We start from the raw sequence: 23,008 nt of genomic DNA, 5'->3' as shown, positions 1-23,008 counted from the left end.
TAGCAACCAAGAATTATTTACAAAAGGTACATACTTTATTGGGAGTCAACAAAAAATTATTTTAATGGAAAGTCAATATACCTCTATTTTACAGAGTCAATATATTAGGAAAACAAATGTCAGAAGATGCAAAATATGGCGTGACTGAAGCTTTATTATTTCCTCTGGATTGTTTTTCTCCCAGGAATTACTGGTTAGTAACAAAGGGCATAGTGGGGGAACCTCTGAATTAGAAAGTGGAAACTCAGTAGGCTTTTCTTTTTTCATCTTATTTTTTTCTGTCCTTTTGCTTCCTTTTTGGTCAATCCTGGAGCTATACATTTTATAATTTCTTTCAGACCTTTTTGTTTTGCAGTTGTACTTCTCAGTAACCTTGTACTTATCTGATATTCTATACAATTCTTGAATGAGTCTGTTTTTACCCATGAAAGTAAGGAACATGAGTTAACTTTTCAGCTAACATGATGCATAATGATGCATCTCAACCAGCAGCAGTTTGGAAGTGGATGACAGTGTGTACAGACTCTTGTGGTTGTCACTACTGGAGAGGGGGTTGTTTCTGGCATTTGGTGGGGTGGAAGCTGGAGATGCTGCCAGACAGACATCTTGCATGCCACACAAGACAGGCCTGTCCCTCAAGAGACAGCTGTCTGGATGGAATGTAGCAATGCTGAAGCTGAGGAAGTGTCTCTCTGTGTCTCTAGATGTAATCTATATCTAGACCTAGTCTAATTCTGTTGCTTTTGCATATTTAATAAACTCCCAGATGGTTCTCTTAAGGCCTGTCTTTCCCCGACTCCCAGAACCGTGCAGTCAATGGCTTATTTGTCAGCTCCACTTGAAGTTCTCTGAGCATGTCAGAACGTCCTGGGTGGGACTCTTGTTTGTTTGTTTGTTTCTTCCTTCCGAATAGAGTCTTCAAATTCATGATCCTCCTGCCTCGGCTTCTTGAGTTTAGGGATTACCAGTGTGTGTCACTACAGCTGGTTTGGTGTGGAATGGTTAATAATCTCTTCTGTGGGGCCTGCTGTTCCCCCCTCTGTAGATGGCACCACTTTCCACCCAGGTCCTTGAGCCATACACCGGGGAATCATCTTGGGTCCTCCTACCCCTTCTGTCAGCCAGGAGCAGGCTGTGCTCTTCCACACTGCGGTCCATGGCGACGCTCAGGTTCTGGGTAGCCTTTGGAAGAGTCCGTGGTCTCTGCCTTGGCCCTGCTCTTCCTTCTTCCTTCCTTCCCCGTCCCAGTTAGCTGCTCACCCTCCTGAGTGCTGTGTGTCTGTCTTCACAGCTCTGGGATGGCCGAGACTGGACCGTATCTGGTTTATATCCATGTCCTTTGCACCACGCCTTTCTCCTAGGAGGTATTCGTTTCTCAGCATGCTTTGGTGGAAGCCTGGGTCTGACATTCTCCATGACCCTGTTTCAGGTCTTTCTGTACAAGTGGAATGAGCACAAAGTTGCTCTCTCACGGCTCACCAGGCTGGAGATGAAGGACGACTTCCTCCATGGACTGCAGATGCTGAAGTCTCTGCAGAGCGAGCACGTGGTCACACTGGTTGGCTTCTGTGAGGAGGATGGCACTGTTCTCACAGAGTATTGGGTTCCCTGAGCAACCTGGAAGAAATACTAAACCTTTTGAAGTACCAAGATGTGAACACCTGGCAGCACAGGCTACAGCTGGCCGTGGAGTATGTCGCCATCATCAACCACCTGCACCAGAGCCCCCTGGGCATGAGGGTCATGTGTGACTCTACCAACCTGCCCCAAACTCTGTCTCACTCAGTACCTGCTGACAAGCAACTTCAGCATTGTGGCGAATAACCTGGATGTGCTGCCCCTGGTAGACCATGCCTCCAGGGTCCTGGTGAAGTGTGGCCACAGGGAACTCCATGGGAATTTTGTGGCTCCAGAGCAGCTGTGGCCTTATGGGGAAGACACGGCCTTCCGAGATGACCTCATGCCCTCCTATGATGAGTAGATTGACATCTGGAAGATTCCGGATATCTCCAGTTTCCTTCTGGGGCATGTGGAATGTAGCGATATTATTCAATTCCACTTGTTTGATATCCATAAGGCATGTAAGAGCCAGATCCCCACAGAAAGACCCACGGCTCAGAATGTTCTGGACACTTATCAGAAGGTTTTACATTCACTCAGAGACTCTGTGATGTCTCAGACAAAAGAGATGCTGTAAGGTCAGGCCATTAAGTGATGGGCTTGATGGCTGAATGGCATCCCAGCTGTTCTACTTGGTGATGGAAGTGCTTTCATGAACCTTGTGATTTGTAGACACAGGGTCTCCTCCACATCTGCCTGTACATCTGAGTGTGCCCTGCTTTCCCGGCAACCTGGATGGAAGTAGCCAAGCGGGAAAACCTTGCTTCACTGTGCTTCCTCATGAAGATGCAGAGAATTCATGGATCTATCTACACAGTGTTTGAAGGAAGTGATAAAGAGGTAATCATGAAGACACATCGCCTACCCCAGTAACTGTGTTTATAGATTGGTAGGAAATGGAAATCTTTAAATGACCACTTGGGAAAAAACATACACTAATTCTTTAAAGAACATCTCTCCTAATTTGGGCAGTCTTGTTGGAAGCTGGACATATAGAGCCCAGTGGTCGGGCACTTACCTGGTTCTGTGCAAAGCCTTGGATCTGACCTGTAGCATACGCACACACACGCTCAAAGGCTGTTTTGGGTGTCCAAAGCACAGCCCTCGTCAGTGAGGTCTTTGTCAGTGTTGGAGATGACCGTTTGTGAAGGTTCCATGCAGTTTCCTCTCACTGAGCCAAGCACACTGTGGCAGCATGCTCTGGAGAGTGGCTGTGAATGGCTAGGACTGCTGGGAACAGCAGGCTGGGGGACTTCCTTACCTGCCTGGGATGGTGCTGACTGGCGGTTTCTGTGTGAACGTTTCATATCCAGTGTTCCTCTTTACTAGAAAGTGTCAAGCCTCCCTGGGCTTGCACAACTGAACACCTTAAAAAACAAAAACTGTGGAGCCAGGAATGGTGGTGCACACCTGTAATCCTAGTACCTGGGAAACAGATTGGAGAAACTAACAGTTCAGGCCTGTAATGGGCTATATAACACGGTCCCGTCTGTCCACGCCCCCACCCCAATAAAAAAGTCGCTCCTGTGGTGCTGGCATCCTTATTATGGGAGACATGAGAGAGTTGGTGTGTCTTCGTGGCCACTCACGAGGTGTCCCCTGAACCTGAGCAGGCGACAGAGCCACCTGGAGTCACAGATCAGAGCCCAAAGTTTTCTTTTTTTAAATTCCCACAAAAAACTCGATTTTTATTATTTCACATATAGAAGGGAGAAGCCAGAAATATTAAAAATAAATAACTAAATACATAACCATATAAGTGACATTCATAGGAGTCCCTGAAATGGGAGTTAGAAGTGCTTGTGAGCCTCCTTATGTGGGTGCTGGGAGCTGACCCTGTGTCATCCATCTGAATCCACAGGCATCCGGAAGTGAACTTCATTTACCATAAGTGTAGCCTGAGCATAAGAGACATAAAAACCACCCCCGTGATGACACACTTCCTCCAACAAGGTCACACTTATTCCAGCAAAGTTATGTCTCCTAATAGTGCCACTCCCTATGGGCATATGGGGGCCAACTATAGCCACACTGCCACATGCCTATGCACCACCTCTGGCTGTGAAAGCAGACTGGACTTCATCCTTATTGGTCAGTATGGATGCTGTCCTTATGTTCCAGTGAGCCCTCTGGTAGAAACTGACCCACTGATTATTAAATGTTATGACAGACTGGACTTGGGAAGGAAGTCTTGTCCTTGGGGAGACCCCAGAGGTCAGAAACTGGCTCTCTGACTTTCCCTGTGAGTATAAGATGTTGTACCCTGCAGATTCAATCTAAGGTATAGAATCCCAGTCAGACTTCTGCTGCCTCCCAGTCTGTTGTTCTCCAGCCCTCAGCTGTTCTTCTTACCTATTGAAGGCTGAGCCCTTCTGAAAACCAGGGCCTGCCTGCTCAAGTCTGTATTTCTTTGCTTTCCATTGCACTCCACTATCTGCTCATCTCTGTTCCTGTGCTGTACTCTTCTACTTACCATGGATTGAAGTCTGCTCTGAATCCAGTCCACACTTTGCTTTTGTTTTGTGTATATCCAAGGTCTGTGGAAGCCAGGGTGACCTTCAATTTTCCATGTAACTTCAGTTGACCTTGTACTCTTAGTTCCCCCTGTGCACTTCCCAATGTTGGTATTAGGGTGTTGCCTACTGTGTCCCCATATTTGCTTCTTATAATCCTTTCGATTTTAGAAGTCAAATCATTTATATTTACAAAAAAGCATTTGGGATTTGAATAGATTGTATTGTGTTGTAAAGAGTCATAGTATAACATTTTCAATTAAATAAATATCCTTACATATTTAACTATTTTTCTACTTTTTAAAAATTTATTTTCATGCAGTGTGCATATGTATGTGACTCTAGAGAACCCTGACTAATACATTTACTTATCTCCATGTCCCACAACTGTGAGAACTCAGAGGGATAGCTCAGGTGAGGCCCTGTCCTGGACCATTTACCTTTGTTTCCACCAGAGGAAGATTATCAACACATATAATGCTGTTATGAACACAGCTGCGGCCACTGTGGCTCTCAGGTTCACATGTGAAAGATTCCTCTGGCCTTCTGTGTCCTCCAGTCCAGCTGTGGCGACTGCAGAGGTGACGATGGAGGGGCTCTGCATGGTGGTGCTGACTGCTGGCGAGAGATGAGGAGTGAGCAGATCCTCTCTGGATGCAGAGGAATGGGGAACAGCTGTTAGAAGTTCACACGGAGAGGGGAACAAATGCTGAAGTCCGAGGCTCTAGGAGAGCAATCTTTCCACCGGTCCTGGCTGAGTGTCCTCAGATTTACATTGTTCACAGATAATTAAGCCATTGAAATACAGTTGTTTTAGTCATAAGTGTATGGAACAAGCAAATATCTCAGTCCATATTGTGTTTGCTATTGGGAACTTGAATTCTGAGCTTGATCCCTAGTACCCATATGGAGAGCCTGGTGAACTAGGCATGGCCTTTAATATTAGCCCTAGAGGCAGATGCAGCCAGATCAATTAGAGTTGAGTGAATTGTGTCCCAGTAAAAGGAGGCTGAGACAGGTATGTTCCTGGTGCTCACTGGTTAGCCAGCATTGTGTACTTAGCAAACTTGAAGCTATTAAGACACCCTGTCTCAAAAAATAAGGGAACGACTCCTCAATTTGTACTCTAGCCTCTGCATGCATAAGAAGAAATGTCAACATTTGCACACATACATACACACAGAGACACATATACACACACACACACACACACCTGAATTAACAGAACCTCATGACCACAAACACAAAACACATAAAAATACATAAGCTTTACAGAAGCTTTTCAGTTTCAGGAGGTCCCATTTATTAATTGTTTCTCTCAGTGTCTGTGCTGCTGGGGTTATATTTAGGAAGTGGTCTCCTGTGCCAATGCATTCAAGTATACTTCCCACTTTCTCTTCTATCAGGTTCAATGTGGCTGGCTTTATGTTGAGGTCTTTGATACATTTGGACCTGAGTTTTGTGCATGGTGATAGATATGGGTCTATTTTCATTCTTCTACATGTTGATATCCAGTTATACCAGCACAATTTGTTAAATATGCTTTCTTTTTTTCCATTTGATATTTTTTGCTTTTTTGTCAAAAATCAGGTGTTCAAAGGTGTGTGGATTAATATCCGTGTCTTTGATTCAGTTCCATTGGTTCTCCTGTCTGTTCCTATGCCAATACCAGGCTGTTTTCAGTACTGTAGCTGTGTAGTAGAATTTGAAGTCAGGGATTGTGATTCCTCCAGAAGTTCTTTTATCATACAGGATTGTTTTGGCTATCCTGGGTTTTTTGCTTTACCATATGAAGTTAAGTACCTTTCAAGATCTCTGAAGAATTGTTGAGATATTGATAGGCATTGCATTGAAGCTGTAGATTGCTTTTGGTAAGATTGCCATTTTTACTATGTTAATTCTACTGACCAAAGAGCATGGGAGGTTGTTCTATCTTCTGGTGTCTTCTTCAATTCCTTTCTTTAAAGATTTAAAATTCTTTAAAGAATTTTAAACAAGTCTTCCACTTGTTTGGTTAGAGTTACTCTGAGATATTTTATGCTATTTGTGGCTATTGTGAAGGGTGATATTTCTCTGATTTTTATTTCAGTCATTTTATCATCTGTGTACAGGAGGGCTACTGATTTTTTTTTTTAGTAAATTTTATTAAATTATAAAAGTTTCCATTTCCGCCCCCCCTCCCAACACCCTCCCACTCCCCCCACTCCCCCCCCTCCTTCCCCTCCGTCCCCCAGGGCAGTCAGGGTTTCCTGCCCTGTGGGAAGCTCCAGCTCCCTCCCCCTCCCTCCAGGTCCAGGAAGGCGAGCGTCCAAACAGACAGGATCCCCAAAATCCAGCATATGCAGAGGAAGCAGGTCCCAGTGTCATAGTCAATGGCTTTTCAGAAAGACCCCGGGCCAGCCACAGTCAGAGAATCCGGCCAAATTCCGAGAATCTGGCTAGATCACGTCCTCGTTCAGTCCCAGTCCGGCTGGCCCTGGTAAACTCTCATCAGATCCATTCCCTTGTATCAGTGGGTGATAGCATCCCTCGCAGTACTGATTTCGTTTTTCATGTTCCTCCTCCTTCCGCTCCCCCTCCGGACCTCGGGGGGGCTCAATCCGGTGCTCCAATGTGGGCCTCCGACTGCATAGCCGTCCTTCGCCAGACGAAGGATCTATGGTGATAAGCAAAATATACATCAGTATGGTCATGGGCCACGGCCGATTCAGGCACCCTCTCCTCTGTCCAGAGAGCAATCAGGGGGATTTCTCCTTGGACCTGGGATCCCATATATAATCAAGTCTCCTGTAAACCCTAAAATGGCTCCCTTAGTTGAAATATATTGTTCCCTGATCCCATATTCATCCTACCTCCCTCCCCCCCCATCCCCGGCCACCAAGCTTTCCCCGTTCCTCCCCTACTCCCTTCTCTCTAGTCCTCTCCCCCTCCATCGACCCTCCCACCCCCCCATGCACCCGAGGTTACCTGGGACTCATGTATATTTCCTACCTCCTGGTGGATAGCTAAATAATCTTCATCAGGTTCATCTTCTTATTTAGCTTCTCTAGGATCACGAATAATAGGCTCAAAGACCTTTAATTATGGTTAGAATCCACTTATGAGTGAATACATACCATGTTCCTCTTTTTGGGTCTGGCTTACCTCACTCAGTAAAGCGTTTTCTATTTCCATCCATTTGCATGCAAAATTCAAGATGTCATTGTTTTTTACTGCCGAGTAAAACTCTAATGTATATATGTTCCACACCTTTTTTAACCATTCTTCTATTGAGGGGCACCTAGGTTGTTTCCATGATCTGGCTATTACAAATAGTGCAGCTATGAACATAGTTGAACAAATGCTTTTGTAGTATGTTAGGGAATCTTTAGGGTATATTCCCAAGAGTGGTATTGCTGGGTCCTGAGGGAGGTTGACTCCCAGTTTCCTGAGAAACCGCCACACTGATTTCCACAGTGGCTGCACGAGTTTGCATTCCCACCAACAATGGATGAGTGTTCCCCTCACCCCACATCCTCTCCAGCATAGGCTATCGTTGGTGTTTTTGACTTTAGCTATTCTGACAGGTGTAAGATGGTATCTCAAAGTGGTTTTGATTTGCATTTCCCTGATCGCTAGGGAGGTTGAGCATGACCTTAAGTGTCTTCTGGCCATTCGAAGTTCATCTGTTGTGAATTCTCTGTTAAGTTCAGTACCCCATTTTTTAATTGGGTTAATTAGAGTTTTAGTGCCTAGTTTCTTGAGTTCTTTGTATATTTTGGAGATCAGACCTTTGTCTGATGAGGGGTTGGTGAAGATCTTCTCCCAGTCAGAAGGCAGCCTTTTTGTCCTACTGACAGTGTCCTTTGCTTTACAGAAGCTTCCCAGTTTCAGTAGATCCCATTTATTCATTGTTTCTCTTATTGTCTGTGCTGCTGGGGTCCTACTTAGGAAGAGGCCTCCTGTGCCTAAATCTTGTAGACTACTTCCCACTTTCTCTTCTATCAGGTTCAAAGTGGACGGATTAATGTTGATGTCTTTAATCCATTTGGACTTGATTTTTGTGCATGGTGATAGATATGGATCTACTTTCATTTTTTTACAGGTTGACATCCAGTTATGCCAGCACCATTTGTTAAAGATGCTTTCCTTCTTCCATTGTATACCTTTAGCTCCCTTGTCGAAAATTAGGTGTTCATAAGTTTGTGGGTTAATATCTGGGTCTTCTATTCGATTCCATAAGTCGACTTCTCTGTTCTTATGCCAATACCAAGCTGTTTTCAATACTGTAGCTCTATAATAGAGTTTGAAGTAAGGGATGGTAATGCCTCCAGAAGTTCTTTTATTGTATAAGATTGTTTTGGCTATCCTGGGTTTTTTGTTTTGCCATATAAACTTGATTATTGTTCTCTCAAGGTCTGTGAAGAAGTTTGATGGGATTTTGATGGGGATTGCATTGAATCTATAGATTGCTTTTGGTAGAATTGCCATTTTTACTATGTTGATTCTCCCAATCCAAGAGCAGGGGAGGTCTTTCCATTTTCTGGTATCCTCCTCAATTTCTTTCTTCAAAGACTTAAAGTTTTTGTCAAATAGGTCTTTCACTTCCTTGGTTAGAGTAACCCCAAGATATTTTATGCTATTTGTGGCTATCATGAAGGGTGATGCTTCTCTGATTTCCCTCTCTGCTTCTTTATCCTTTGTGTATAGGAGGGCCACTGATTTTTTGGAGTTGATCTTGTATCCTGCCACGTTACTAAAGGTGTTTATCAGCTGTAGGAGTTCTTTGGTAGAGTTTTTGGGGTCGCTTATGTACACTATCATATCGTCAGCAAATAACGAAAGTTTAACTTCATCCTTTCCAATTCGAATCCCCTTGATCCCCTTATGTTGTCTTATTGCTATTGCTAGAACTTCAAGCACTATATTGAAGAGGTATGGAGAGAGTGGACAGCCTTGTCGTGTTCCTGATTTTAGTGGAAAGGCTTTGAGTTTCTCTCCATTCAGTTTGATGTTAGCTGTCGGCTTGCTGTATATTGCTTTTATTATATTTAGGTATGATCCTTGTATCCCCAGTCTCTCCAACACCTTTATCATAAATGGGTGTTGAATTTTGTCAAATGCTTTTTCAGCATCTAGTGAGATGATCATATGGTTTTTTTCTTTCAGTTTATTTATATGATGGATTACATTGATAGATTTGCGTATGTTGAACCAGCCCTGCATCTCTGGAATGAAGCCGACTTGATCATAATGGATAATTTTTCTAATGTATTCTTGGATTCGGTTTGCCAGTATTTTATTGAGAATTTTCGCGTCGATGTTCATGAGTGAGATTGGCCTGTAATTCTCTTTCTTGGTTGTGTCTTTGTGTGGTTTTGGTATTAGGGTAACTGTAGCTTCATAAAAGGAGTTAGGCAGTGACTCTTCTGTTTCTATATTGTGGAATACATTAAGGAGTATAGGTATTAGCTCTTCCTGAAAGTTCTGGTAGAATTCTGCATTGAAACCATCTGGTCCTGGGCTTTTTTTGGTAGGAAGATTTTTGATAACAGCTTCTAGTTCTTCACGACTAACAGGTCTATTTAGATTGTTCACCTGGTCTTGGTTCAACTTTGGTATATGGTACTTATCTAAAAAAATGTCCATTTCTTTTACATTTTCCAACTTTGTGGCATATAAACTTTCGTAGTAAGATCTAATGATTCTCTGAATTTCCTCTGTGTCTGTGGTTATGTCCCCCTTTTCATTTCTGATCCTATTAATTTGCAAGTTCTCTCTCTGCCGTTTGATTAGTTTGGATAGGGGTTTGTCAATCTTGTTAATTTTCTCCAAGAACCAGCTTTTTGCTTCATTGATTCTTTGAATTGTTTTCTGTGTTTCTATTTTGTTGATTTCAGCCCTCAGTTTGATTATTTCCAGTCTTCTACTCCTCCTGGGTAAATCAGCTTCTTTTTTTTCTAGAGCTTTCAAGTGTGTTGTTAAGTCTCCAATGTGTGCTTTCTCTGTTTTCTTTAGGTGGGCACTTAGTGCTATGAACTTTCCTCTTAGCACTGCTTTCATAGTGTCCCATAGGTTTGAATACGTTGTGTCTTTGTTTTCATTATATTCAAGGAAGACTTTAATTTCTTTCTTTATTTCTTCCTTGACCCAGGGGTGATTTAGTAGTTGACTGTTCAACTTCCATGAGTTTGTTGGCTTCCTGGGGGTACCATTGTTGTTGAATTCTAATTTTAATCCATGGTGATCTGACAAGACACAGGTGGTCACTAATATTTTTTTGTATCTGTGGAAGTTTGCTTTGTTACCAAGTATGTGGTCAATTTTCGAGAAGGTTCCATGAGCTGCAGAGAAGAAGGTATACTCTTTCCTATTTGGGTGGAGTGTTCTATAGATGTCTGTTAAGTCCATTTGATTCAGTACCTCCAGTAAATCTCTTATTTCTCTGTTAGGTTTCTGTCTGTTTGACCTGTCCATTGGTGAGAGAGGAGTGTTGAAGTCTCCTACTATTAGTGTGTGTGGTTTGATGACTGCCTTGAGTTCTAGAAGAGTTTCTTTTACATATGTGGGTGCCTTTATATTAGGGGCATAGATATTCAAGATTGAGACTTCTTCCTGATGAATTGTTCCTGTTATGAGTATGAAATGTCCATCTCCATCTCTTCTGATTGATTTTAGTTTGAAGTCGATTTTGTTAGATATTAGAATGGCCACACCCGCTTGTTTCTTAGGTCCATTTGCTTGGAAAACCTTTTCCCAACCCTTTACTCTGAGTAGGTGTCTGTCTTTGTGGTTGAGGTGTGTTTCTTGTAGACAGCAGAATGTTGGATCCTGTTTTCGTATCCAATCTCTAAGTCTGTGCCTCTTTATAGGTGAGTTGAGACCATTGATATTAAGTGATATTAATGACCAGTGATCGATGAATCCGGTCATTTTTTTGGGTGGTAGTGTGTATGTGTTTTCCTTCTTTGAGTTGTGCTTGTGAAGGGTCGCTAGATGTCTGAGTTAATGTAGGCAGTGTTGGGAATGTTGGATTCCTTGGGTTGTGATTTTCCTTCTAGTATTCTCTGTAAGGCTGGATTAGTAGCTACGTATTGTTTAAATTTGTTTTTATCCTGGAATATTTTGTTTTCTCCGTTGATAGTGAACAATAGCTTGGCTGGGTAAAGTAGTCTGGGTTTGCATCCATTGTCTCTTAGTTTCTGCAGTACCTCTATCCAGGACCTTCTGGCTTTCATGGTTTCCATCGAGAAGTCTGGTGTAAGTCTGATAGGTTTACCTTTATAAGTTACTTGACCTTTTTCCTTTGCAGCTCTCAATATCCTTTCTTTAGTCTGAATGCTTTGTGTTTTGATTATTATATGATGAGGGGATGTTTCTTTCTGATCCAGTCTATTCGGTGTTCTGTATGCTTCTTGAACCTTCATAGGAATATCGTTCTTTAGGATGGGAAAGTTTTCTTCTATAATTTTGTTGAGTATATTTTCTGGACCTTTGATCTGCAATTCTTCTCCTTCTTCTACTCCTATTATTCTTAGATTTGGTTTTTTTATTGTGTCCCACAGTTCCTGAATGTTTTGTGATGAGAATTTGTTGGATTTGCTGTTTTCTTTGGACAGAGTGTTTAATTTCTCTATGGTGTCCTCAGAGTCTGAGATTCTCTCTTCTATCTCTTGTATTCTATTGGTTAAGCTTGTTTCTGAAGTCTCTGTTCGTTTACCCAGATTTTCCATAGCCAGCCGGCCCTCGGTTTGTGATTTCTTCATTGACTCCATTTCAGTTTTCAAATCTTGGACTGTTTCTATTACCTGTTTGATTGTTTTTTCTTGGTTTCCCAGAATTTCATTTACGGATTTACTCATTTCTTCAAACTTTTTGGTATATTTCTCTTCCAATTCTTTACTCATTTCCTCAATTTTTTTGTTATACTTATCTTCCATTTCTTTACGGCAGATTTTCACCTCCTGTTTAAGTTCCTCTATTATTTTCATAAAGATCTGCTTAGAGTCGATTTCTTCTATTTCTTCTGGAGTAGGGTGTTCAATTCTTCTAGTTTCGAGCTCCCTGGATTCTGGCGATGTCATGTTGCCTTTCAGGTTGTTGGAGGAATTCTTGCATTGGCGCCTGCCCATCTCCCCCACTCTGGATGAAACTCCTCAGCACTTTCTGGATAGAACTCCTCAGCACTCTCTGGGTAGGACTTCACAGCACTCTCTGGATAGAGCTCCTCAGCCCTCTCTGGGAAGAACTCCTCAGCAGGGCAACAGGGCTAGCTGGTCTTCCCCGGACCCAGGAGACAAAGGGCCTGCAGCAGTGGGGGGAGGGGAGGGGTCCCTTGGAACACCGAAGACCCTGCCGCAGAAGCTGAGGGGGGCAGGGCTGTCCTCCCTTCCCGGAGAGGCAGGCAGGCTGGCCAGGCTAGCTCCCACTCACCTCTCTGGGAAGAACTGCTCAGCAGGGCAACAGGGCTAGCTCCTGATTTTTTTTTTTGAGTTAATCTTGTATCCTACTACATTACTGAAAGTGCTTAAGAGTGTAGGAGTTCCTTGGTAGAATTTTTGAGGTTGCTTATGTAAACTATCATGTCATCAGCCAATAGTGAGAGTTTGATTTCTTTTTCAATTTGTATCCCCTTGATCTCCTTTTGGTGTCTTATTGCTCTAGCAAAGACCTCAAGAACTATATATCATAGATATGGAAAAGGTGGATAGCTTTGTCTTGTTCCTAGTTTTAGTGGGATCTCTGGGAGTTTCTCTTCATTTAGTTTGATGTTGGCTGTTGGTTTGATGTATATTGCCTTAATTCTTATTAGGTATGTTCCTTGTATCCCTGCTCTCTCCAAGACCTTTATCATGAAGGGATGTTGTATTTTGTCGAAAGCTTTTTTTGGCATCTAATGAGATGATCATATGGTTTTTATTTTTCAGCTTGTTTATACAGTGGATTATATTGACAGATTTTCATACGTTGAACCATCCCTGTGTCTTTGGGATGAAGCTGACTTGATCATGGTGAATGATGTGTTCTTGGATTCAATTTGCCAGTATTTTATTGCATATTTTTGCAACGTTCGTGAATGAGATTGGTCTGTAATTCTCTTTCTTAGTAATGTCTTTCTGTGGTTTCTCCTAAGCATTGACCAATTCTTTATATCACCAATTTTATTCTTCTATGTTGCAACTTAGTAGCGTATTACACAGGACATGAGATGCCATTTAGCACTCCCAAAATTAACACCAAATGGACCTTACATGTAAATGTCAAATGCTAAGTGCAGAACTTCTACAAGATACTTGAAACTAGGCTTCTCTGAGTTTGGCAACCTGCCTAGGCTTTGGAAGATTTCTCTAAGGCCCTGATGTATAGAGCAAATCAGAGCTCTGTCTTTAATCTTGGGAATTTGCTGGGTAGAGCTGGTAATGATGTGGGGTCAGGGCCTTTAGGAAAGGGTTGTTTCAGATCCTCAAAACTCAAGACTTTTCACAGAAGGGCCTGTCATTATCAGTCCCAACACTGCTGCAGACTTTGTTTATAATATTCTTGAGTTATCCAAAGTTCCTCTTGTACAACATTATCTGATTAGCTTCTTTCTGAATTTGTATACTTCCTTTTAAAACTGAATCCATTGATTACATTAACAAGAGACTTGCTGTTGAATTTGGCATAAATCTCCAGCCAATCTGGGATAAGTCTGCCTTTAAATTAGCAGCCAGAGCTGGGAACACAATGCTGTGTCCCCTCTGCTCACCTGGTCCTGTCACTCAGACGTCACCAGCCAATCAGAGCTTCCAGCAGACCCGCCAGTCAGATGGGAGGGTTCTTCCGGGAGTCAGACTTCCCTTCTGGTTCAGCTCTCTCATGTACTCTGTTTTGGGCTCTCTTGTGAGCCGAGAGCGTGTCATCTCGGCAGCTGCACCATGGTGAGTGAGGGGTTGCTCTCCACAGATAAAAGGAGTGGCTGTGCTTGACGAGCGAGGGGCCATTGTTCCCAAACTAGGTGGAGCGGCTCGCTAAGGCTCGCAGCCTGTGTGGTGGGTCCTCCACTGACTGGGTGGGAGCCAGCGGACAGACACAGAGTTTAGCGTCTTCCTGTCTCAGTAGTCCTAAACTTGCAGCTCTCTGCTGGCAGTCTCTGAATCACTTCACTACCCGGGCTGTGTCTGCACAGAGCAGAGCATCTGGAGCCGCAGACAGTGGTGTCTGTCGTGCTTGTATCGTTGCATGTGGCACATTCGCCAAATGTGGAGACTCCAGGTCTCTCCTGGGTCTTCAGAAGTTCTGCACTTTTAACATTTAGGTTTGGGATTCATCTGTAGTTAATTTCGTATAGCTTGTAAACAGTTTCTCCTGTGTAGAGTAGCACTCTGCTACTAAACTGTGATGTAGAAGAGTATAGTTGATAATAGAATTAATGGTATAAGGATTTACCGGTTTTTAGGAGACATTAAGTCACACAAAGTAGAATTTAAGTGAGGGAGGGCTGCATCCCAAATATCCAAAGATGAGTAGCATGCATACTATGTTTGTTGTTAGAGATTAGTATGATGAGATGGAAATGTTTGTTCACCAGGATTAATAAGCCATTAAGGTACATTCCTTTAGGAATGACAAATAGTTATGACAAATGAGACAAACCAGCCAGAAGACCCACTTCCCCTTCAAAGGCCTCTGACCTCTGCTCAAGGGCCATTATGGGGTCACAACCTTGTGTGCCAGGAGATTATAATAGTTCTAGAACAGCTGCATTTTTCAGCTTTTAGGAAAGCAGTTGTGACTCAGTGTCCCCTGTGCTTATTGCAGTGGACTTGAATCCTGTCTGCAGCCCCACAGGGCATTACTCTTGCTATCCTCCTGGCTAAGCACCATAAATTTTTGGATTACAAATATGCTGCACCACAGAGCTCTAAAAGTACCAGTTTGAGTCATGCAGTGGGACTCTCCATTACAGTAACATTAAAAGGATTTGTATGTGGAGCATGACTTCTCTCTTCAGACCAGAAAAGTAGGAACCATGTACTGTATACACTGGAGGGGGTAAACTCACTGGACAATAGTTAGTTCATAGACTGAAATTTAAGGTCACGAGTTTCAGGGGTTTCCATAACAAACAAGGACCTGATGGGGCACAGTGCGTAACTTTCTGTGTGATTTTCCATCATACATTAATTTCTTCCATGTGAATCAAGACAGAATTAGTGGGTGTACAATTTAGGGAGGAGAGCTTGAACTACTAAGTATTCAGCTTCCAATTAGTGAACTCTCCCATGCAGATATGTTCAATCCTGGTTGACACAGTTAAGTCAGCTCAGATGCTTGAGACTGAGGTCATTGGCTGTCTGAGTCCTTTGATCTCTGATCACACATTAGGGGAGCTGATAATATTTTGAGGCCCAGCTAGAAAGTTTTAGCAATCAGGAATAATAGTGCCAGGTAGCTTGCAGGTTCTTTCCAGGATTCTTCTCTAGTTTTGTTGTAATAAGTTGTAAGGAAGACCACAAGCTACACCATAGTGGGTTTAGAGTGTTCAGAGAAGGTCTGTTGAGCTGTCATTTCTGCTGGGATTTGGATGGACCATGAGCCAGGCTGTGGTTTTGTTGCTCTATGTAATGGCCTGGGCAGTGCTCCTTGTCCTCTGAGCCTCCCTGTGTTTCCTGAGATTTCCTGGGGAGAGGGAGACTCTGCAGGACTGCCATGGTAGGAATTTTGCTTGCAATATCATTGTCCAGTGTACAAACAGAGTCATGCTTTTGGTGTCCAGTGGGAAGACAGATTTGAAAGCTGATAATTTTCTGAATATTGCAGTCTTCTTTCAAGTTTGTCTTATAAATGTTTCAAATAGTTTAAAACATCACTATGGTGATGTTGATTGTCTTTTCACAATGCATGATTAAAATGTTTCTAACTTTCTGCTACCACCAGGTGCAATGGTGTGATTCAGTGATGTTTACTTCCTGGGGACAAAGGGAGTTTCTGAGCTGCAGAGGTTTCTTAGGTGTGTATGGTGTTGGACAGGTAGATAGAGCAGAATCTATATCTTGTGCTATAACCCATTGGACAGGAACCAGAAATATTCTTTGTTGTTTTGGGATTGAGCATCAGTGGGGCTGGGGTTTACCTGAAAACACAAGGAGGTCTAAGTGGCTGCAGAACCATAGCAGTAGATCATCTCTTTTTACAGAGAGGGCTCTAGAGCATGGGGCCTCTCTAGAGGAAATATCAGTAGCTGGAGGGTCAGAAACAACAGTTTCAGGGTCACTTTGAGGTAATTTTGTGAAAATTGTGAAGTCTTTATTTATTTAATTTCTATACACATAGAATCATAGGTAGCTGGGTAACATCGGTCAGGATTACACATTTCCTGACTAAGTTTCCTTTGGTCTTTTGATTAATACTGACTATATTTTCTTCCCTTTGTTCTTTGCTTTTTGTCTCCATCCTCTTTATTCTTTCCTAAATATCATACACATTCTTTATTGATCAGCTTTGTAGTAATTTTTTCCCCTGAGACAGGGTTTTTATGTAGCCTTGGAGCCTGTCCTGGAACTCACTCTGTAGATCAGGCTGGTTTCAAACTCACAGAGATCCTCCTGTCTCTACCTCCTGAGTGCTGGGATTCAAGGTTTCTACCAACACCACCCAGAAAGAAGTCATATTATATTAGTCTGTGTACTATTTTTTCATAATCTCATTGATTACTCTGAGTGCTTCCAATATGAATGTAGCATTGTAATCAGCTTTCCTGTTATAAATTGTTGGGAATTCTTGTACTATATTCATTTATGGTACAAATTTATGAGACACATCATCTTAATTTTGATGCATCATGTTTCCAAGGATCATTTATTTACTTATTTTTTATTTGGTTTTGTTGCTCTTGTTGTTAATCTGTGAGAGAGTTCTGGTTTATTGGATAAAACGTATTATGGATGTTGGCAGATAGCTCAGCACATATTCATTTTAGAGGTGACCTTGAGTTCAGATACCTGCACTCAAGTTGTGAGACTCAACTCTACCATTTTAGATCCAGGGCTTCTGAACCCCTCTTTTTTGTGTTACTTGTATACACATGGAATACATTATCACTCATGCACAAACATATGCAAAATTATAGCAATAAACTTTTTTACAAAAGTGCCTGTGACTTATAAAGCAATTAGAGTAAAACAAGTTGCTTTAGCTGTCCACTGATTCTTCAAAAATTTGTTATTTTGCATTTTCTTTTAAAATGTTTTCATTTCCTCACTTTGATAGCAGACATACAGGCAATCATCAATCAGGGGGAGCAAAATGGTGTCTAAGTGATTCTAACAGACATCCTTTTTTTTACTGTAAGAAAATGAGATTTTTTTTTAGTGATCAAAACTACTACGAAGTTAAGGCATGAGAAGGTTTCAAGTGAATCTCTCCAGTTTTGGTGAAACAGCTCTCCTCACCAAAGCCATTTTCTGTTATTGGTAAAGGATAAAGAACTGAAGTGTCTATGATGAGTGGTGGTCAGTGATTTCTTACAGTTTGATTTTGGTTATATTCTTGTAGTTTTTATTTAAAGGAGCATAATATGTCTTTGTGTCTTTGTCAGTGCCACCAATCTATGTTGTTGATTTTATTCATTGTTATCTAAGTATATTGTTTATTTTCTGGATAATTATGGTCTCACTAATTTAGTATTCAGACTTTTCATATTATGACTTCCTTGAGTTTTTATTGGTTTGTGAAGGTTCTGTGGAGAGACAGTTTTATTTTTCTTGTCTTTGTCTTAGATGTTTGCTTCTTTCCATTTCTTGGCATGTCTATCTTCATGTTTGTGTTTTTGCTTCTTAAGTGATTGATATGAATATTATGTTGCCTTTGGATCTTTAAAACCTTCTTTTATATTATTGTTTCTTTTTTCTAATTAGCCTCAACTATCAGCATGCCATAGCTTAGAGTGATCTGAGAAAATACCAACTGAGAATATCTGATAAAGGCATCTGAGAGAGATTGTGTTGATTTTGATTGATATAGGAAGACTGTTCCACTGAGTTGGCAATATCTCTGAACAAGCAGCCCTGGGAGAGATAGGAGAACTAGCTGAGCACAAGACAGTGACAAAGTAAGAGTGAAAGCCAGAAAACAATGATTCCACATGTTTTGCCTTTAGTTATTATATTGAGTATCTATTCTAAGCAGTCATAAAAAGGAATTGTGAAATAAGGTTAACAACCAAATAACCATGTTCATTACCTGAGTTGCTTTTGATTCCATAATTTAATAACAGCAACAGAAAGAAAGGTGGAACAAACATGGGTTTCAAAGGGGATTTTGTTGCTGCAAAGGACCTGGGAATGTTGACTCTCATGAGAATGCTGAAGATATCAGAAAAGTGGACAAAGAGCTTAATCAGGTGTTCTTGTAGGACCTAGAAGATGGGAATGCTGAGAGTGATGGCAGACAGTGGAGGTCAAGGTCATAGGATTTTAGAGGGCAGTAGGCTCTTCAGGGAACCATGGAGTTGGCCTGACCTAACTACCTTGAGAGATCTGTGTCATAGGTATTTTAGATTAAAGGCCATGGTTCCTGGGTCACAATATACCTCCCAGTTCCTGACAAACTGATGTATTCCCTCAGGGAGTGAAGCATTCAGGCTGATTTATGCTTCTTTGTATGATCCCTTAGTAGTCAAGGAATCATGAATACTTAACAGTACAATTGAACTTAGACATTAATCTTGTGTATGCTGTATAGCTTGCAAACTTCATTATATCCTAGTATAGACATAGGTTGCTTGGTCATTTCCCCACTTCCCAGACCCATAATAATAATACAGAACTTGTATTAATTATAAGACTGCATAACCAATAGCTTTGGCTTCTTATTAAGTAATTTTAGATCCTAAATTAACCCATTTTTATTAATCTGTGTCTCACCACATGGCTGTGGTCTAACAGTAAGGTTCCATCCAGCTTCTGTCTCCTTCAGTGGCTACATGGCATCTCCCTGACTCTGCCTTCTTTTCTCCTTTATCTCTGCTTGGCATCCCCACCTTTTTTAATTCTGTACTGCCATAGGGCCCAAAGCATTTTTCTTTATTAATCAATGGGAATAAAACATTCACATTCACAGAGGGGAATCGCACATCACCTCCCCTTTTCTGTCTAAATAAAAAGGAAGTTTTTAACTTTGATATGGCAAGATTACATATAACAAAATTATATAAAATTATAAAAAATTATCAAGGCAGAATTATAGTTACAATATTTAGTTCATTTACATTTGGTAAATCAAGGAAAATGCTCTATCATCTATTCTGTCTTTGTGAATCTAAAGTTTTATATCTAATCTATCATTTATAATTATAAAACTGTCTTTCTTCAACTCCAGCAAAGACTCCAGAAGGATGTTTATTACCTAAGTAATTATAAGCACTTCTAAAACTCTAGAATTGACAAAGACATCTTGCTGCCTAGACAGTCACCCAAAGTTCTTCTGTAATATTGAGACATCTGTTTTCATCCTACAGGCCCATAGTGTCTGGCAGACTTTTCCATGAAGCAGAAAATTTCAAAACAGTTCCACCTATATTGCCGGGTTCTCAGTCACCTTTTTTTTCTGTGTCCTGCAGAATGAAATGTCTATCAGACTCTTTCATGAAGCAGGAACTGTCTCCCCTTCTTTAGGCAACTTTTGCAGTCATTTTTTTGTAGGTCCTGCATGTCCAATTTGTACAACATACCATCAAGCAATCCAGGCAAGAGCTGTTTCTTGCCGCAATCACTATCCTTGTCACATTGAAGGCAAATTCCATAATGAGTTTCTTCAGTGCCCATCAACCTCTCTGAAATAATTGGTGCTACCAGAGACTGTCATGAAAAGGTCTAAGTTTTTAAAACATTTAAAATGCCATATTCTGTATGTCTTTGAAATATTTTAAGAATACCATTCCATATGAAATATATCTCTGTACATCTAGAAAGCCTAACTAACATGACTACAAGTTTAACTATTATAAATGACTATCTATTAATTTGTATTTCTTAACTATACATTGCATCTTTAAATGAACTGAACAAGAACCTTAAACAAGAACAGAGATTCATTTAACAAAATTGACCTTAGATTTATTTCAATAGACCAAGATCTATGCAAATGCAATGTATTATCTCTATATCATTTCCCCTTTAAATGTAAACAAACATTTATAAACAATATTTGGGAATTTTGGAGTAGTTTTCTGCAAACTGCTTTCTGGTTTTTGTTGGGCAAAGTATTTTTGAGGGTTCATGGATACCTATCTTTGTCCATCAACACACCTTATTCTGGAAGGAATCCATAGGTTCTCATCCTCTGTGGAAAAAAAAACAAAACCTCTTTTCCAAAAACATCCTCTGACTCTGACTCCCAAGTGCTGGGATTAAAGCCAACGTTCCTGGCTTTTCTGTTTTTATATTGTTATATGATGGCTTTGTTCCTATCAAGTATATGCTGTTGTACTGAACTTCACCCATATCTTGAATTTTTAAAATTTGACAGAGGCTGCCTGTTTTCTTTGTTTTGAATTTTTATTTTAAAAAGAGTATTTTCTGTGTATGCATGGATATGCACCATGTGAGTACCAGGTCCTTACATTGATCAAAAGATGGTACTGGACACCCTGAACTTGGAATAATGGATAGTTATGATCCCCCATGTAAGTCCTTGAGCCCATCTGTATGCAAGACCAGGAGGGCTGTTTACTGTTGAGTTATCTTTCATGCTCTGTGTTGATTATTTGTAATCATCATATTAATTGCTATTGTTTCCATCTGTCCATGTGTAACTTTTTAAACACACAGTGTCTTTTAGTAAAATCTTATCTCTGTTGCAGTTTAAATTGGGGCACTTCAGGTTTCTTGTAGATGAATAAAGAGTTGAAGTGAATGCATAGCTCTTTGTAGGAACTTCAGCAAAATCCTATGAGTTATTTCTAACTTTTATGTTTGTTTGATTTTTTTCATGTGAAACAGGTGTTTAATAAGTATTTCTGGCTCTTCTAGAAGTGATTGCATGGACTAGGCTTGTGTGCAACTCAGACGCATGCCTCTGCCTTCTAATTGCAAGGATTAGAAGCATGATTCAATGCATCCAGCTTTTTCATATTATTTTTCTTTTTTATAGTTAGGAATTAATCATTCATGCAATTTCTCTAATATGTATTCTGTACTGTTGATCTGTTTACATATCTTTCATTGTTGGTTAGTAGGTATTTCTCTTGCAAGGTGATATCCCATTCAAAGGGTTCAGAAATGACAGAGGCGAACCTCCTATTCAGTGTGCTTCTAAAGTGACTTGGTGATTAAATTGTGATCTCTATGTCATGGAATAAGAATGGGGAGCACCAGAATTATATAACTATACTGTCAAAGAAGTATACATTTGCAATGTTGTCGAAATCATGCTTTCTGTTTTACACCTGTATGGGATATTTTAGAATGCAGTGACCTATGATGATGTGCATATCGACTTCACTTGGGAAGAATGGACTTTGCTGGATCCTTCCCAGAAGAATCTCTACAAAGATGTGATGCTGGAGACCTACCGAAACCTCACTACTATAGGTAAGACTGTATTATCTTTCATGTTTCAAATAAGGGGACAACCGTTCATTGATTAATGATGCTCTTTTGTAACATGATTGAGATAAAAGAATGGGGTTAATAAATCTGGCATGGTTTCAAGGTTTGCTTCAAATGATCACTTTTTTTTCACAATTTTTTAAAAATAACATACATTTTTCTGCCACTATATTTTAGGATACTGTTGGGAAGATCATAATATTGAAGAACATTGTCACAGTTCTAGAAGACATCAAAGGTAATTTGCATGTATAAGCTGATACAAATGTACCTCTGAAGAATTTGTAATGTATCCTATATGTTTTAAACAAAAGCAACAGTGTAGATAATAAAATGCATTGATGATTATTAAAATCACACAAAATCATATACATTAAATTCAAATAGATGAACTGCATTTGAAAGTCATTCTTTTAAGAAAGAAGTCAAGAAAACAATATATTAACCTATATTACCACTTGCATCATAATACAATGAGAGCTATACTGTAAAATTGTCAATCCATTTATTTCATATTATTCATATTATAAAAGATATACATGTTGAAAAGGTGATAAGTATGTCTCTAAAACTCTCTATTATACTAATAGTCCAAAGAAAGGGTAGTTTAACCCATATACTTGTGACTATGTTAAGTTTAGTGAGGGAGCAGTTAGAGTCATGAATCAAGGAGCAGCTATTGTGGAGGTCTTGATTAAGATACCTCAAGTCTAGGAGGACAGAAAGTCAAACTGTGTGAACTCAATATGGAAACCTTACATTTATTATTCTTCCTTTAATAGGTATATCATATGTTACTTGGCATATAAGTCACATGAGCATAGGGATGTGAAAAGATATAACATACTTCTCTCTCAGAACAAATAGAGGACATTTAGCAGTCCCCATGTTGAGTTACTTGTTGAATTTGATGTACAAGTATACAAGTAATTGGTTTTCTAGTCTCATTGTTAATATATCAACAAACTCATATTTCAGAAAAGCACCATGAGAATTAGGACTGTGTAAAAACTTCTGTTTGTCATAGTTCACTTAGCAAATGTAGCATCACAGTATAGGAAACTTTATGAATGCAATAAGAGTGGTAAAGCTCTGAGTTTTTTCAGTTCTCTTCAAATACATTAAAATTCTTGTTCAGAAGAAAAGATTCTGTAAATGTGAACCATGTAATAAAGACTGTTGTCAGTTATCTTCAAAGATGAAAAGGAAGCCTTAATAAAGGGGAGAAACAAGATTGTAAACATGGTGATAAAACCTTAACATATAATTCCTTTTTAAAATAGTACTAAATTGTAAAATTAATAT

At 40.4% G+C, this 23,008-nt stretch overlaps 1 protein-coding gene and 1 pseudogene across 2 annotated transcripts in view; both read left to right on the top strand.

Moving 5' to 3' along the window:
* Nucleotides 1-1,414: 1,414 nt before the first annotated feature.
* On the top strand, nt 1,415-2,197 carry LOC146892539 (protein O-mannose kinase pseudogene; annotated as a pseudogene).
* An 11,733-nt stretch (nt 2,198-13,930) lies between these two features.
* Nucleotides 13,931-23,008, top strand: part of LOC146895043 (zinc finger protein 627-like) — a 31,918-nt gene continuing 22,840 nt past the window's right edge. For both annotated transcript variants that reach the window (XM_087899416.1, XM_085688443.2), the window contains exons 1-3: nt 13,931-14,032; nt 21,559-21,685; nt 21,881-21,941. In XM_087899416.1, the coding sequence (XP_087755542.1) occupies nt 14,030-14,032; nt 21,559-21,685; nt 21,881-21,941 (191 nt within the window). In that variant the 5' untranslated portion in view covers nt 13,931-14,029. The remainder of the gene's footprint in view (nt 14,033-21,558; nt 21,686-21,880; nt 21,942-23,008) is intronic.

Source organism: Myodes glareolus, chromosome 20 (assembly GCF_982192425.1).
Source record: "Myodes glareolus chromosome 20, mMyoGla1.1, whole genome shotgun sequence".
In the NCBI taxonomy this organism is placed as follows: domain Eukaryota; kingdom Metazoa; phylum Chordata; class Mammalia; order Rodentia; family Cricetidae; genus Myodes; species Myodes glareolus.
This window is presented reverse-complemented; position numbering and strand designations above follow the sequence as displayed.